The sequence below is a fragment of the Pseudophryne corroboree genome, chromosome 4 (genome assembly GCF_028390025.1).
Source record: "Pseudophryne corroboree isolate aPseCor3 chromosome 4, aPseCor3.hap2, whole genome shotgun sequence".
NCBI lineage: Eukaryota > Metazoa > Chordata > Amphibia > Anura > Myobatrachidae > Pseudophryne > Pseudophryne corroboree.
In genome coordinates this window covers 426,938,561-426,957,569 of record NC_086447.1, presented here as the reverse complement: position 1 = coordinate 426,957,569, position 19,009 = coordinate 426,938,561, and the positions used below count along the sequence as shown (strand labels likewise).

The 19,009-nt window shown below is 42.5% G+C and overlaps 1 protein-coding gene across 1 annotated transcript in view; it reads left to right on the top strand.

Annotated features, from left to right (window-relative positions):
* The window catches only part of LOC134910924 (nicotinamide N-methyltransferase-like), a 92,927-nt gene extending 74,339 nt beyond the window's left edge, over positions 1 to 18,588 (top strand). The window contains exon 7 of the mRNA XM_063919313.1: positions 18,159 to 18,588. Within this exon, the coding sequence (XP_063775383.1) occupies positions 18,159 to 18,588 (430 nt within the window). The remainder of the gene's footprint in view (positions 1 to 18,158) is intronic.
* Positions 18,589 to 19,009: the final 421 nt, after the last annotated feature.

Below are 19,009 nucleotides of genomic sequence, written 5' to 3'. Positions count from 1 at the left end.
AGCGGTGGGTAGTCACTGTGGGGGTTGAGTTGTCACCTATTACCGGTTTATGGTAAGTTTTAGTAAATTTATAGGGTTGAGTTATTTAAGTTTAATTTAGATTAAGTGAGCCGTTCTTTTGGGCCGCCACCATATGCCAGCTGGAGCGGCATATTAAATTAATCTCTTTATTACAGGTTTCCTAATGGTTAGGGACAAATAAATAGCTAGCAATTTTCTGCCAAAATTCAAGTCTCAGTGTCGTTATTTCTGGTTATGATTATGAATGCTTTACTTTCAAAGAAAGGGGTCCACCAAATATCACTAAGATGTTTAGAAGAGAGTATTGACTGCATAGGAGAGGAAAGAGTTAAACATCTGGGGAGGGGTGGACCTAGCTGTGAGGAAGTACAGCCTTCTTTAAGGGGAGGGCTTGATATATATAGGGAAGGTGAAGCCATTTTAAGTCTCTTGGTGATCTGGTTTCCCACCCTCCCGCCCTGGTAGTTGGAAATTGTGGCACGTGGTGATTTGGCTCTAAGTTGTTGGCTGTTTTCGTTAGCTATTTATTGGCGGAAAAGAACGTCAGTTTCGTATTGTAGAGAAAACTGTAGTGTTTTACAGTTGGTTGTGGTTTAGGTGCACTCACCTCCATCGACTTATGGCCGCTTGACCACCCGTCCGGGAAGGCAGCGGCAGGGCACCCAGGAGCGGTGGGTAGTCACTGTGGGGGTTGAGTTGTCACCTATTACCGGTTTATGGTAAGTTTTAGTAAATTTATAGGGTTGAGTTATTTAAGTTTAATTTAGATTAAGTGAGCCGTTCTTTTGGGCCGCCACCATATGCCAGCTGGAGCGGCATATTAAATTAATCTCTTTATTACAGGTTTCCTAATGGTTAGGGACAAATAAATAGCTAGCAATTTTCTGCCAAAATTCAAGTCTCAGTGTCGTTATTTCTGGTTATGATTATGAATGCTTTACTTTCAAAGAAAGGGGTCCACCAAATATCACTAAGATGTTTACACATTTATTTTTTTCCACCCCTATAACACTAATACATGCAATATCTGCTCTTATTTATCCTATGCTTCCTCACTCTTCACTTTCTTCACTAGTGTGATGCCTTGCAGTAGCTCTGGCTGGAGTTTTTTGGGGGTGTCTCACGCTCTAGACTTGAACCCCAAGATTGTTTGGGACCCGCAGTATAGTGGGGTCCTGTGATGGGGGCTGTAGGCTTAGATGCATTGATCATTACATAAACTAAAACTCCACTGGTTATTGTTATGCAAAAAGCCATATATTGTAAATTGTATTATTATTATTATTCAGTAATGTTTGTATAGTGCATCGGCACTCATTCTCTCTTTTTGTGTATAGCACTACAGATTTCAGCTGGTAGCACCTTCATTAATGGCAGTTAGGGTAGGTAGTCTAGGGCTCCCTCTCCCTATCACCAGAGTCTCCAGACAGGGCCGGATTAAAAGCCACATGGGCCTGGGGCTGAAAATATTCAAGGACCATCTGCCCCATTGTTAATCTGGCCCTGTCTCCAGGTATAGTGATGCACTAATCCCACCTACTTTGGTTTTGGTTCTGCCTACAGTTGATTTGTTGCCGCCCATGTGCGGCCACTTCTAGAAACTTTTCCAGGGCCACTTTTAGTTCCCAATCCATTCCTGGTTGCTGTACAGGTTGAGTATCCCATATCCAAATATTCCGAAATACGGAATATTCCGAAATATGGAATACTGAGATAGTGAAACTTTTGTTTTCTGATGGCTCACTGTACACAAACTTTGTTTAATACACAAAGTTATTAAAAATACTGTATTAAATGACCTTCAGGCTGTGTGTAGAAGGTGTATATGAAACACAAATGATTTGTGTGAATGTACACTACACACATTTTGTTTAATGCACAAAGTTATAAAAAATATTCGCTAAAATTACCATCAGGCTGTATATAAGGTGTATATGTAACATAAATGCATTCTGTGCTTAGATTTGGGTCCCATCACCATGATATCTCATTATGGTATGCAATTACTCCAATTTTTGGCAACTCTGAATTGTAATGAATATAATTTAAAGTTTACGTCCAATTTCCAAAAATATATCATAGAATACCTGGATTTAGTTTTGGATACCAATAAATGGACAGTAGGTTCCAAAATAGAAACGTATACGCATATTAAGAAGGTGGACAGTAATAATTATATTCATTATAACAGCTGTCACTTGAAAAAATGGGTGGACAATATTCCCCTATCTCAATTTATTCGAATTAGGCGTAACTGTGCAGATATTACGAAATTTGATGAGCAATCTACAGTGTACAGTGCTAGATTCCGGGAAAAAAATTATCCTGGAAAATTGATTACGAATTGTAGAGAGAAGGCGAGGGGAATGGAGAGACAGAGTCTACTGTGTTATAAAGATAAGAAACAGAGAGATAATAGTATAGTCCCTTTTGTTACTGGCTTTAATGCTAAAAATAAAGAAATAAGAAATATTTTACATAAGCACTGGGATGTGTTGAAATTAGATCCCCTTCTGAGTAAAATTCTCCCTGAAGCTCCAAAGGTGGTATTTAAGCGAGCCCCATCTCTAAAAAGCAGACTTGCACCGACTAGAATAAAAACCGAGGAAACATCTTGGCTAGGAAATGTAAATACAAACAGAAAAACAACAACAAGGCAGCGCTTGTAGAGATGAATTGTCTAATTATCAATATAATTTATTATGCTTAAAACTGTCAATAAAACAATTAAAAATGAATTTACACTGTAGTAGATAGCCTCTAATCACCATTTATACAGCACATATGCTTGTTCCAAATTTTCCATAGGACCCTAAATGCTCAGAACCAAGTTTATCCTGGGGCTATAGCATAGTCCCTGGACCGGAGAAGTGTATTCCAACGCTGGAGGATTAGCAGTTCCAATAATGAATCATAAAATAGGAGAGTCCTCACCAGTTGTGCGTATTGTGAACAGAGTCCAGTCCTTGGTTGCGGATGTGGTTCAATGCTAGCAGTTTTGTAGGGTCCACGGTGGTCCAAGCAAGGGTGATTAGGTTGTAGATAGGTGTAGAGAAGGCTCACTTCTGACGTGTTTCACAGCTGCTGCTGCTTTATCAAAGGTGACTTCAACTCATAACTGACAGTGTATTTATACCCTGGTTAATTACCTCATTCATTGCACCTGCATAGACAATTCATCTCTTTAAATGTACACAAACTTTAAAAATAGACCTTTTATCTTAAATATAATTAGACTCAGAGGCATAGTCGGATACAAATTGATTATATTTACTTTTCCCATAGTTTATGATTAGAATGGGCTACAACCGTGGGTGTTGGAACGCACGCGGACCCTCATACTTCCGGCCTGTGAACTGCATCTGTTGCTATGGTAATGGAGTCTAATTTCTCTCCAGTCCCACAGCGCCAGCACGATCACGTGATCGGTCTTTTGTAACGTGCATGATGTGATGTCCGTGTGTTGAATCGCACACGGACTCCTGCACTTCCGGTCTGTGAGCCGCATCTGTTCCTATGGTGATGGAGTCTCATTTCTCTCCAGTCCCGCAGCTCAGCGCGGTCACATGATCGGCCTTCCAGGACATACATAGTGTGATTCGGACATAAATGCTTCACTTAACTTATTTACCGGATAATTCTCCGTCAATTAATCGCTTCTATAAGGCAAAACCTGACTCTTATATTTAGATTTAAACTGAATCGCATAGATCGATGAAAGTCATACATCGATTTTTCAACAAAGCTTAATTATAATCTCTTAATACATTAACCCACATATTATTTATGCAAATCATCTCTATATTATTTTTAACTTAACCCGATAGGTAACTTTCCACAGGTAGTCCACATTAACAGATGCTTCTCCAACAGCTAGTCCCTTCTATATACGGGCAACACACAACGATTATATTCACGATTATAATCATATAAGTAGATAGAAGACATTGTCTATGCAGGTGCAATGAATGAGGTAATTAACCAGGGTATAAATACACTGTCAGTTATGAGTTGAAGTCACCTTTGATAAAGCAGCAGCAGCTGTGAAACACGTCAGAAGTGAGCCTTCTCTTCACCTATCTACAACCTAATCACCCTTGCTTGGACCACCGTGGACCCTACAAAACTGCCAGCATTGAACCACATCCGCAACCAAGGACTGGACTCTGTTCACAATACGCACAACTGGTGAGGACTCTCCTATTTTGTGATTCATTATTGGAACTGCTAATCCTCCAGCATTGGAATACACTTCTCCGGTCCAGGGACTATGCTATAGCCCCAAGATAAACTTGGTTCTGAGCATTTAAGGTCCTATGGAAAATTTGGAACAAGCATATGTGCTGTATAAATGGTGATTAGAGGCTATCTACTACAGTGTAAATTCATTTTTAATTGTTTTATTGACAGTTTTAAGCATAATAAATTATATTGATAATTAGACAATTCATCTCTACAAGCGCTGCCTTATTGTTGTTGTTTTTCTGTTTGTATCTATTATATAGGTGTGACTGACTTATTCAGGCAGCAGCTACACACTTATAATTGGAATTACGCTTACAGCGCCCTTTTCCAACCTAGGTTGGTTTGTCCCAATTTTTTAGGAAATGTAAATGGCTTTTTCCCATGTAGTAAATGCAAAGTATGTAAATATGTTAGCAAAGATAGAAAAAAGATCTGGGATATAGATAGGAAAAACTCCGGGGATATTAAAGGCTTCATGAATTGCCAAACAACATGTGTAATCTATATGTTAGAGTGCACATGCGGTGCAAGGTACATCGGTAAAACTAAACGTCAGCTCAAACTTAGGGTTTTAGAGCACACTAGAAATATTGTGAATAAAGTTATCACACATAGTGTTTCTAGACACTTTGCTAGCTGCTGTAATTCTTCTTTGGAAAAATTTAGCTTTACAGCCTTGGAGCATGTCACCCTGGATGAGAGAGGTGGAGACGTGCTTAGAAAACTTAGTAAGCGAGAGACATTTTGGATACATAAATTAAATACATTATCACCCCTGGGCTTAAATGAAACATATGATATTGTTCCGTTCCTACTAGTGATGAGCACCGGAAATTTTTCGGGTTTTGTGTTTTGGTTTTGGGTTCGGTTCCGCGGCCGTGTTTTGGGTTCGAACGTGTTTTGGCAAAACCTCACCGAATTTTTTTTGTCGGATTCGGGTGTGTTTTGGATTCGGGTGTTTTTTTCAAAAAACCCTAAAAAACAGCTTAAATCATAGAATTTGGGGGTCATTTTGATCCCAAAGTATTATTAACCTCAATAACCATAATTTCCACTCATTTTCAGTCTATTCTGAACACCTCACACCTCACAATATTATTTTTAGTCCTAAAATTTGCACCGAGGTCGCTGGATGGCTAAGCTAAGCGACCCAAGTGGCCGACACAAACACCTGGCCCATCTAGGAGTGGCACTGCAGTGTCACGCAGGATGGCCCTTCCAAAAAACACTCCCCAAACAGCACATGACGCAAAGAAAAAAAGAGGCGCAATGAGGTAGCTGTGTGAGTAAGCTAAGCGACCCTAGTGGCCGACACAAACACCTGGCCCATCTAGGAGTGGCACTGCAGTATCACGCAGGATGGACCTTCCAAAAAACACTCCCCAAACAGCACATGACGCAAAGAAAAAAAGAGGCGCAATGAGGTAGCTGTGTGAGTAAGCTAAGCGACCCTAGTGGCCGACACAAACACCTGGCCCATCTAGGAGTGGCACTGCAGTGTCACGCAGGATGGCTCTTCCAAAAAACACTCCCCAAACAGCACATGACGCAAAGAAAAAAAGAGGCGCAATGAGGTAGCTGTGTGAGTAAGCTAAGCGACCCTAGTGGCCGACACAAACACCTGGCCCATCTAGGAGTGGCACTGCAGTGTCACGCAGGATGGCCCTTCCAAAAAACACTCCCCAAACAGCACATGACGCAAAGAAAAAAAGAGGCGCAATGAGGTAGCTGTGTGAGTAAGCTAAGCGACCCTAGTGGCCGACACAAACACCTGGCCCATCTAGGAGTGGCACTGCAGTGTCACGCAGGATGGCCCTTCCAAAAAACACCCCCCAAACAGCACATGACGCAAAGAAAAATGAAAGAAAAAAGAGGTGCAAGATGGAATTGTCCTTGGGCCCTCCCACCCACCCTTATGTTGTATAAACAGGACATGCACACTTTAACCAACCCATCATTTCAGTGACAGGGTCTGCCACACGACTGTGACTGAAATGACGGGTTGGTTTGGACCCCCACCAAAAAAGAAGCAATTAATCTCTCCTTGCACAAACTGGCTCTACAGAGGCAAGATGTCCACCTCATCATCATCCTCCGATATATCACCGTGTACATCCCCCTCCTCACAGATTATCAATTCGTCCCCACTGGAATCCACCATCTCAGCTCCCTGTGTACTTTGTGGAGGCAATTGCTGCTGGTCAATGTCTCCACGGAGGAATTGATTATAATTCATTTTAATGAACATCATCTTCTCCACATTTTCTGGATGTAACCTCGTACGCCGATTGCTGACAAGGTGAGCGGCGGCACTAAACACTCTTTCGGAGTACACACTTGTGGGAGGGCAACTTAGGTAGAATAAAGCCAGTTTGTGCAAGGGCCTCCAAATTGCCTCTTTTTCCTGCCAGTATAAGTACGGACTGTCTGACGTGCCTACTTGGATGCGGTCACTCATATAATCCTCCACCATTCTTTCAATGGGGAGAGAATCATATGCAGTGACAGTAGACGACATGTCCGTAATCGTTGTCAGGTCCTTCAGTCCGGACCAGATGTCAGCATCAGCAGTCGCTCCAGACTGCCCTGCATCACCGCCAGCGGGTGGGCTCGGAATTCTGAGCCTTTTCCTCGCACCCCCAGTTGCGGGAGAATGTGAAGGAGGAGATGTTGACAGGTCGCGTTCCGCTTGACTTGACAATTTTGTCACCAGCAGTTCTTTGAACCCCAGCAGACTTGTGTCTGCCGGAAAGAGAGATCCAAGGTAGGTTTTAAATCTAGGATCGAGCACGGTGGCCAAAATGTAGTGCTCTGGTTTCAACAGATTGACCACCCGTGAATCCTTGTTAAGCGAATTAAGGGCTCCATCCACAAGTCCCACATGCCTAGCGGAATCGCTCTGTGTTAGCTCCTCCTTCAATGTCTCCAGCTTCTTCTGCAAAAGCCTGATGAGGGGAATGACCTGACTCAGGCTGGCAGTGTCTGAACTGACTTCACGTGTGGCAAGTTCAAAAGGTTGCAGAACCTTGCACAACGTTGAAATCATTCTCCACTGCGCTTGAGACAGGTGCATTCCACCTCCTATATCGTGCTCAGTTGTATAGGCTTGAATGGCCTTTTGCTGCTCCTCCAACCTCTGAAGCATATAGAGCAGGCTTTTTCAACCAGTGTGCCGTGGCACACTAGTGTGCCGCGACCAGTTGCAAGGTGTGCCGCGGAGCCAGAGCAGCTTCCTGCACCTTCAGAGTGAACTGTTGGCCCGGGATCTTCTTAGAGGATCAGTCGTGCTGCGGCCATGACCTATGCCACAGCCGCCGCGTCTCACCACCCAGCCAGCCCACCTGCCTGCATACACATCTTCCAGTTCCCGCCTGCATACACAGCTTTCATTGCACACCAATATCCAGACCTGCCCGACTGATAATAATATTTGTTATTTTATTTCTCCTGTGGGGAACAATAGGATTTCAATAGGATTTATGAGGGAGAATAGAATTTATGGATTTATGGGGGGAACAATGTGAATAATTCATGTGGGGAGCAATGTGATTGTTTTTTCTGTGTAGGCCAATGTATGTGTGGATTTTTTTTTTTTTTTTTTACTATGAGGGCGAATGTGTGTGTTTTTTTTTCTGTTGGGGAACTGATGGTGTGCCTTGGCAATTTTAAAATGTTGTTCTGTGTGCCGCGAGTAAAAAAAGGTTGAAAATTACTGATATAGAGGGTTGAATTCCACCTCGTTACCACTTCTTGCTTCAGATGATGGCAGGGCAGGTTCAGGCGTTTTTGGTGGTGCTCCAGTCTTCTGTACGTGGTGCCTGTACGCCGAAAGTGTCCCGCAATTCTTCTGGCCACCGACAGCATCTCTTGCACGCCCCTCTCGTTTTTTAAATAATTCTGCACCACCAAATTCAAGGTATGTGCAAAACATGGGACGTGCTGGAATTTGCCCAGATTTAATGCACACACAATATTGCTGGCGTTGTCCGATGCCACAAATCCACAGGAGAGTCCAATTGGGGTAAGCCATTCTGCGATGATCTTCCTCAGTTGCCGTAAGAGGTTTTTAGCTGTGTGCGTATTCTGGAAAGCGGTGATACAAAGCGTAGCCTGCCTAGGAAAGAGTTGGCGTTTGCGAGATGCTGCTACTGGTGCCGCCGCTGCTGTTCTTGCGGCGGGAGTCCATACATCTACCCAGTGGGCTGTCACAGTCATATAGTCCTGAGCCTGCCCTGCTCCACTTGTCCACATGTCCGTGGTTAAGTGGACATTGGGTACAACTGCATTTTTTAGGACACTGGTGAGTCTTTTTCTGAGGTCTGTGTACATTTTCGGTATCGCCTGCCTAGAGAAATGGAACCTAGATGGTATTTGGTACCGGGGACACAGTACCTCCAACAAGTCTCTAATTGCCTCTGCAGTAATGATGGATACCGGAACCACGTTTCTCACCGCCCAGGATGCCAAGGCCTCAGTTATCCGCTTTGCAGCAGGATGACTGCTGTGATAATTCATCTTCCTCGCAAAGGACTGTTGGACAGTCAATTGCTTGGTGGAAGTAGTAAAAGTGGTCTTACGAGTACGACTTCCCCTCTGGGATGACCATCGACTCCCAGCAGCAACAACAGCAGCGCCAGCAGCAGTAGGCGTTACACGCAAGGATGCATCGGAGGAATCCCAGGCAGGAGAGGACTCGTCAGAATTGCCAGTGACATGGCCTGCAGGACTATTGGCATTCCTGGGGAAGGAGGAAATTGACACTGAGGGAGTTGGTGGGGTGGTTTGCGTGAGCTTGGTTACAAGAGGAAGGGATTTACTGGTCAGTGGACTGCTTCCGCTGTCGCCCAAAGTTTTTGAACTTTTCACTGACTTATGATGAATGCGCTGCAGGTGACGTATAAGGGAGGATGTTCCGAGGTGGTTAACGTCCTTACCCCTACTTATTACAGCTTGACAAAGGCAACACATGGCTTGACAAATGTTGTCCGCATTTCTGTTGAAAAACTTCCACACCGAAGAGCTGATTTTTTTGGTATTTTCACCAGGCATGTCAATGGCCCTATTCCTCCCATGGACAACAGGTGTCTCCCCGGGTGCCTGACTTAAACAAACCACCTCACCATCAGAATCCTCCTGGTCAATTTCCTCCCCAGCGCCAGCAACACCCATATCCTCCTCATCCTGGTGTACTTCAACACTGACATATTCAATCTGACTATCAGGAACTGGACTGCGGGTGCTCCTTCCAGCACTTGCAGGGGGCGTGCAAATGGTGGAAGGCGCATGCTCTTCACGTCCAATGTTGGGAAGGTAAGGCATCGCAAACGACACAATTGGACTCTCCTTGTGGATTTGTGATTTCGAAGAACGCACAGTTCTTTGCTGTGCTTTTGCCAGCTTGAGTCTTTTCATTTTTCTAGCGAGAGGCTGAGTGCTTCCATCCTCATGTGAAGCTGAACCACTAGCTATGAACATAGGCCAGGGCCTCAGCCGTTCCTTGCCACTCCGTGTGGTAAATGGCATATTGGCAAGTTTACGCTTCTCCTCTGACAATTTTATTTTAGATTTTTGAGTCCTTTTTCTACTGATATTTGGTGTTTTGGATTTTACATGCTCTGTACTATGACATTGGGCATCGGCCTTGGCAGACGACGTTGCTGGCATTTCATCGTCTTGGCCATGACTAGTGGCAGCAGCTTCAGCACGAGGTGGAAGTCGATCTTGATCTTTCCCTATTTTTGGAACCTCAACATTTTTGTTCTCCATATTTTAATAGGCACAACTAAAAGGCACCTCAGGTAAACAATGGAGATGGATGGATACTAGTATACTTATGGATGGACGAGCGACTGCCGACACAGAGGTAGCTACAGCCGTGGACTACCGTACTGCGTCTGCTGCTAATATAGACTGGATGATAATGATATAAAAAATATATATATATCACTACTGCAGCCGGACAGGTATATATTATATAATGACGGACCTGCTGGACACTGTCAGCACTGCAGACTCCTAAAGTAAGCTACTAGTATCAAGAAGATAGAAAAAAAAAACACCACAGGTAGGTGGTATACAATTATGGATGGACGAGCGACTGCCGACACAGAGGTAGCTACAGCCGTGGACTACCGTACTGCGTCTGCTGCTAATATAGACTGGATGATAATGATATAAAAAATATATATATATATCACTACTGCAGCCGGACAGGTATATATTATATAATGACGGACCTGATGGACACTGTCAGCTCAGCACTGCAGACTCCTAAAGTAAGCTACTAGTAGTATCAAGAAGATAGAAAAAAAAAAAACACCACGGGTAGGTGGTATACAATTATGGATGGACGAGCGACTGCCGACACAGAGGTAGCTACAGCCGTGGACTACCGTACTGCGTCTGCTGCTAATATAGACTGGATGATAATGATATAAAAAATATATATATATCACTACTGCAGCCGGATAGGTATATATTATATAATGACGGACCTGCTGGACACTGTCAGCTCAGCACTGCAGACTCCTAAAGTAAGCTACTAGTATCAAGAAGATAGAAAAAAAAAACACCACGGGTAGGTGGTATACAATTATGGATGGACGAGCGACTGCCGACACAGAGGTAGCTACAGCCGTGGACTACCGTACTGCGTCTGCTGCTAATATAGACTGGATGATAATGAGATATAAAATATATATATATCACTACTGCAGCCGGACAGGTATATATTATATAATGACGGACCTGCTGGACACTGTCAGCTCAGCACTGCAGACTCCTAAAGTAAGCTACTAGTATCAAGAAGATAGAAAAAAAAAACACCACGGGTAGGTGGTATACAATTATGGATGGACGAGCGACTGCCGACACAGAGGTAGCTACAGCCGTGGACTACCGTACTGCGTCTGCTGCTAATATAGACTGGATGATAATGATATAAAAAATATATATATATCACTACTGCAGCCGGACAGGTATATATTATATAATGACGGACCTGCTGGACACTGTCAGCTCAGCACTGCAGACTCCTAAAGTAAGCTACTAGTATCAAGAAGATAGAAAAAAAAAAAACACCACGGGTAGGTGGTATACAATTATGGATGGACGAGCGACTGCTGACACAGAGGTAGCTACAGCCGTGGACTACCGTACTGCGTCTGCTGCAGTGCTAATATAGACTGGATGATAATGATATAAAAAATATATATATATCACTACTGCAGCCGGACAGGTATATATTATATAATGACGGACCTGCTGGACACTGTCAGCAGAATGCGTTTATAGAATAAAAACACCACACGACGAGTGTTTAACTTTTTCAGGCAGACAATCACAATATACTGGTGGTCAGTGGTCACTGGTCAGTCACACTGGCAGTGGCACTCTGGCAGCAAAAGTGTGCACTGTTAAAATATGTACTCCTGCTATAACTGCTCCCCAGTCTCCCCCACAATTAAGCTGTGTGAGCAGTGAGCACTCAGCACAGTCAGATATACAGTATTACATAGATGATGCAGCACACTGAGGCTGAGCACAGATATGGTATGTGACTGTGTCACACTGTGTATCGTTTTTTTTCAGGCAGAGAACGGATTAATTAAACTGGTGGTCACTGGTCACACTATCAGCAAGTAGTACTCCTAATATGCTCCCCAAAATTAGTAAATCAAGTGTCTCTACTACTCTCTAGTCTACTCTAAACGGAGAGGACGCCAGCCACGTCCTCTCCCTATCGATCTCAATGCACGTGTGAAAATGGCGGCGACGCGCGGCTCCTTATATAGAATCCGAGTCTCGCGATAGAATCCGAGCCTCGCGAGAATCCGACAGCGGGATGATGACGTTCGGGCGCGCTCGGGTTAACCGAGCAAGGCGGGAAGATCCGAGTCTGCCTCGGACCCGTGTAAAAAGCGTGAAGTTCGGGGGGGTTCGGTTTCCGAGAAACCGAACCCGCTCATCACTAGTTCCTACATGGTTAAGTGGCTATGTGGGAATGTTTAGGCTGAATTCTTTCTTATATGAAATATATTAATTTTATAATTTATTTCTTTGTGTAGTTATATATTATTGATCAATAATAATGGGTTCTATGGATACTTCTTGTAAACCAGCTCTAAAAAATAATCTAGTAGTATGGGTTGCGCTTGTGACTGTTTGAGTCAACTGTGGGGAGGGTTCTGCTTGTTCGGAGATGGTCCGGTGGCGCTATGGCGGTTTCCGGCAGCTGCTGTGGTGTCCCGTGCCGATCTCCGTGCTGCGGGAGTGGCTCTCGGCAGGAGCGCACTCATGCTATGCTCTCTGGAGATAGTTATAATATTAAAATACAGATGTGGGAACTTTGTATGTATTTATATTCGTATGTAGCATTTGTGTAGTATGATTAATTGCCGTCTAGATATATAGAAAATGTTTTAATATACTTTGTGAAGACTCCTCAGTACTGCTTCTCAATTAGCATTTAATAAATACCTGTTTTTATTTATATTTTTATTTATATTTTTATCTTGTAGTGAATAAACCAATGTATGGAGATAGGATTAGTATATTTAGAGAAGCCGTGCTTAGGTGTCTAAAATGTATTTGTTATTTATTTATAATGTGGATAAGCTTTATATTAAATGTGTCAGTGCAGCATGATTAGAAAGATGTATGCAATTAAATAATTAAGCTGTGGACATAAAAATACGTGTTGGATAGAGAGAGACCACGCCCCCTGATGAAGTCTTAGTGATGAAACGCGTTGAACGTGGCTTGGGAAGGACGTGTTCGTTTCACTCCAGGAATACTGGTCCGTTGGCTGAGACGCTGAACTGAAATTGCACCTGCAAGTGCTGTATGGGACGAGCCGCTGCGAGCTGCTCCGGAGGCAGCAGGGATTCGTTTGCACACTGGTTATTTCTTACCTCGATGTATGTGAGCTTATTACTTTTTAGTAAAATCTTGTGATATCTTGACTCACTGAGTGCGCCTTCACTTTCTTTCAGCTCTAATGGATTAATAGTGTTGGTTACACTATTTATTGGAAGTGCTTGCGCTCGCATCCTGATTATTACGGACTTGATGCATTTTAAGGAAAAAACATTGATTGCACAACCATCTGTCTAACCTATATATATATAAATATATATATATATATATATATATATATATATATGTATATATATGTATATATTAAACATTATTATAACAAGCCCATGCCTTCATCTCGTGGACTATTATGTAAGGCCCTCTGCTGAGAAGTCAGTTACAGTGTTTAGTACAAAAAAAAAAATGCTCTTAAAATTGTGGTTATGAAGAACTTCTCATCTACCTGAGGTGGTTTGTAGGAATGTTAAACATTTCTAGGGCAAACACAAGATATTAGGGAATTTACAGTAAAAAGTCATAACAGCCTTTTGCACGCCATCTACCGTAGATGCTATTAAAATGCCAGAGTATTGTTTTTTTGTTTTTTGTTTTTTTAAATAATGCTTGGAAAAATCTATTATGGTACCAAATGTGGTGATCATCAGCACTGGGATATGGCTATGAACATGAACATTAAAAGAAACCCATATAAATAAACATACATACTGTGGGGGTAATTCCAAGTTGATCGCAGCAGGAATTTTGTTAGCAGTTGGGCAAAACCATGTACACTGCAGGGGAGGCAGATGTAACATGTGCAGAGAGAGTTAGATTTGGGAGGGGTGTATTCAAACTGAAATCTAAATTGCTGTGTAAAAATAAAGCAGCCAGTATTTACCCTGCACAGAAACAAAATAACCCACCCAAATCTAACTCTCTCTACAAATGTTATATCTGCCTACCCTGCAGTGCACATGATTTTGCCCAACTGCTAACAAATTTGCTGCTGCGATCAACTCAGAATTACCCCCTGTATACAGTGGTCCCATGTATGATATGTTGTTTGTTTTTAAAATGGCTGTGCTACCATGGACAACAAGCAATACATAAATACACACACAAGCAAGGACTGTCCCTTTGTGGTGCACTAAATCAGCTTGCACCATAACACATCTCACCCATGTTAATAATTATTGATTTGCAGATAAATAAATTGAGGATAAATAATTGAGAATATGTAATGTTATAAGTGTTTTAGCAAATTCTTATCTAATTATTATTAACCATCTTTACATACTTTAGCAAGTTCATCAGTATGAAGTCTGAGGGGTATATTCAATTAAAGTCGGATCCATTCCGACTAGTGATGTGCACCGGAAATTTTTCGGGTTTTGTGTTTTGGTTTTGGGTTCGGTTCCGCGGCCGTGTTTTGGGTTCGAAGTTCGAACGCGTTTTGGCAAAACCTCACCGAATTTTTTTTGTCGGATTCGGGTGTGTTTTGGATTCGGGTGTTTTTTTCAAAAAACCCTAAAAAATAGCTTAAATTATAGAATTTGGGGGTCATTTTGATCCCATAGTATTATTACCCTTAATAACCATAATTTCCACTCATTTCCAGTCTATTCTGAACACCTCACAATATTATTTTTAGTCCTAAAATTTGCACCGAGGTCGCTGGATGGCTAAGCTAAGCGACACAAGTGGCCGACACAAACACCTGGCCCATCTAGGAGTGGCACTGCAGTGTCACGCAGGATGGCCCTTCAAAAAAATACTCCCCAAACAGCACATGACGCAAAGAAAAAAAGAGGCGCAATGAGGTAGCTGTGTGACTAAGCTAAGCGACCCTAGTGGCCGACACAAACACCTGGCCCATCTAGGAGTGGCACTGCAGTGTCACGCAGGATGGCCCTTCAAAAAAATACTCCCCAAACAGCACATGACGCAAAGAAAAAAAGAGGCGCAATGAGGTAGCTGTGTGACTAAGCTAAGCGACCATAGTGGCCGACACAAACACCTGGCCCATCTAGGAGTGGCACTGCAGTGTCACGCAGGATGGCCCTTCAAAAAAATACTCCCAAAACAGCACATGACGCAAAGAATCTTGATCTTTCCCTATTTTTTTAACCTCCACATTTTTGTTCTCCATATTTTAATGCGCACAACTAAAAGCCACCACAGGTATACAATGTAGATGGATGGATAGTATAGTATTATATTACTTATGGAGGACGAGTGACGACACAGAGGTAGGTACAGCCGTGGCCTACCGTACTGCTTATATATATAATATACTGTATAATAATAATAACGGACCTGGTGGACACTGTCAGCAGACTGCTAAACTAGTATGAAGAAAAAAAAACCCACCACAGGTATACAATGTAGATGGATGGATAGTATAGTATTATATTACTTATGGACGACGAGTGCACTGACGACACAGAGGTAGGTACAGCCGTGGCCTACCGTACTGCTTATATATATAATATACTGTATAATAATAATAACGGACCTGGTGGACACTGTCAGTAGACTGCTAAACTAGTATGAAGAAAAAAAAAAACACCACAGGTATACAATGTAGATGGATGGATAGTATAGTATTATATTACTTATGGACGACGAGTGCACTGACGACACAGAGGTAGGTACAGCCGTGGCCTACCGTACTGCTATATATATATATATATATATATATATATATATATATATAATATACTGTATAATAATAATAACGGACCTGGTGGACACTGTCAGCAGACTGCTAAACTAGTATGAAGAAAAAAAAACCACCACAGGTATACAATGTAGATGGATGGATAGTATAGTATTATATTACTTATGGACGACGAGTGCACTGATGACACAGAGGTAGGTACAGCCGTGGCCTACCGTACTGCTATATATATATATATATATATATATATAAAATATACTGTATAATAATAATAACGGACCTGGTGGACACTGTCAGCAGACTGCTAAACTAGTATGAAGAAAAAAACCCCCACAGGTATACAATGTAGATGGATGGATAGTATAGTATTATATTACTTATGGACGATGAGTGCACTGACGACACAGAGGTAGGTACAGCCGTGGCCTACCGTACTGCTATATATATATATATATATATATATATATAATATACTGTATAATAATAATAACGGACCTGGTGGACACTGTCAGCAGACTGCTAAACTAGTATGAAGAAAAAAAAACCCACCACAGGTATACAATGTAGATGGATGGATAGTATAGTATTATATTACTTATGGACGACGAGTGCACTGACGACACAGAGGTAGGTACAGCCGTGGCCTACCGTACTGCTATATATATATATATATATATATATATATATAAATAATATACTGTATAATAATAATAAAGGACCTGGTGGACACTGTCAGCAGACTGCTAAACTAGTGTGAAGAAACCACCACAGGTATACAATGTAGATGGATGGATAGTATAGTATTATATTACTTATGGACGACGAGTGCACTGACGACACAGAGGTAGGTACAGCCGTGGCCTACCGTACTGCTATATATATATATATATAATATATACTGTATAATAATAATAACGGACCTGGTGGACACTGTCAGCAGACTGCTAAACTAGTATGAAGAAAAAAAAACCCACCACAGGTATACAATGTAGATGGATGGATAGTATAGTATTATATTACTTATGGACGACGAGTGCACTGACGACACAGAGGTAGGTACAGCCGTGGCCTACCGTACTGCTATATATATATATAATATACTGTATAATAATAACGGACCTGGTGGACACTGTCAGCAGACTGCTAAACTAGTATGAAGGAAAAAAAAGCAACCACAGGAGTGTTTTTCAGGCAGACAAACGTATACTGGACTGGTGGTCACTGTCAGCAAAACTGTGCACTGTACTCCTGCTATAACTGCTCCCCAGTCCCCACAATTAGGCAGTGTGAGCAGTGCACTCAGCACAGATATATGCAGCAGTGCAGCACACTGAGTGAGCACAGATATGGTGGAGCGTTTTTTTTCAGGCAGAGAAACAACGGATTAAACTCACTGGTGGTATAATCAAAACCCTGCACTGTACTCCCTAACAGCTGCTCCCCGTCCCCAATCCTCCCCACAATTATAACTAAGTCACTCAGTCTTTTCTACTATAACGGAGAGGATGCCAGCCACGTCCTCTCCCTATCAATCTCAATGCACGTGTGAAAATGGCGGTGACGCGCGGCTCCTTATATAGAATCCGAATCTCGCGAGAATCCGACAGCGGGATGATGACGTTCGGGCGCGCTCGGGTTAACCGAGCAAGGCGGGAGGATCCGAGTCGCTCGGACCCGTGAAAAAAAAGGTGAAGTTCGGGCGGGTTCGGATCCCGAGGATCCGAACCCGCTCATCACTAATTCCGACATGTATTTGTCAGAATGGATCCGACAAACCCTATTCAATCCCATCTTAATTCAACTTATTCAAGTCGAATTTAGATGGGACACAGAGGAGGAGAAGGGGGACGAGCCGCGGGGGGACAGCCGACGGGCATACAGGGAAGATCAGTGCTACAGTAGCATGTCACTCAGCCGCTCGACCTCACGGCAGCTTCCACCCGGCTCCAGCAGTCGGGCGGGTGAGTGACATCCTACTGCAGCACTACTGTAGCGCCCGCCGGCTGTCCCCCTGTCTCCCTGCGGCTCCCCCCCCTCGCCTCCTCTGGGTCCGCATCTCAGTCCGACATAATTTTGATATCAGACCTAGATAGTCAAAAAGGTTTTGGCCCCGTTTTCGACACAAGCACGTGGATCGGCAGCTATTCCGCCGATCCACGTGCTTTTCGACAAGTCGAATTCATTGACTTCTCGAAAAATTTAGGGAAATATTGAATAGGTCGAATTAGGATTCGACCTTAAAAAGTCGAAAAACGCCGTCTTTTCGACAGGCGGCAGTTTTCGACTTCAATTGAATATACCCCTATGATATTTGCTTACTGTAGATAATATTAATTGCAGTCTTATTTAATTTCAGAGATGGATGGCAGGAACCGGAAGAGAAAGTGAGAAGAGCGATTAAAAATGTTGTTAAATGGGATATCTTTAAAAATAGTTGTATAGATCCCCAACTTGTACCCATCGCTGACTGTGTTATCAGTCTCTGGATAATAAATGTAATTAGTAAAACCAAAGAAGAATTCCAGAGGAACGTGAAAAGTTTCACATCACGGCTTAAGATTGGTGGACATCTGCTGCTCTTTACTGTGCTGGATATGACCTACTATAGAGTGGGGCAGCACAAGCATTTTATCCTTACAGTGGATGAAGCTTTTGTACGAGAGTCTGTGGTTAATGCTGGGTTTGTCATTGAGAAGACAGATTTGTGGAATGCTACAGTAGAGTCTGATATTGTTGATTATAAGCATATGCTTTTCATCCTTGCTCGTAAGGAAAGAGAGGTCTAAAGGTGGAAAATGGGAAGATTTACATTTCAGCTAACCCATATATCTGCTGATGTTACTCCCTTGAAATCTAAACTATATTAATGTTACAGCTACACCCAGTGCCTATTGTATAAATGATCTCTGCTGGAGAGCCAAAGGAGATATACAGTACACTCATGTACCAGAGAAACTGAGACTGGCGCTTCCATTCACAGTACATGCTCTGCTACCAGCATTAAATGGTATTTTCCATAAATGATGTAAATATACAGTAGCCCTAATAATGCTTTGAGAGTAACAAGAGATGCTCATATTCTGATTTAATGTTATTGTGGTTTTGTTTGTCTCTAGGGCTAAATCATAACTATTTTGGGTAATATGCTTGTTTATTTCCCAGCAGCCTTCCTAACAAATACAAAAAAATATCTGTTATTATGATAAT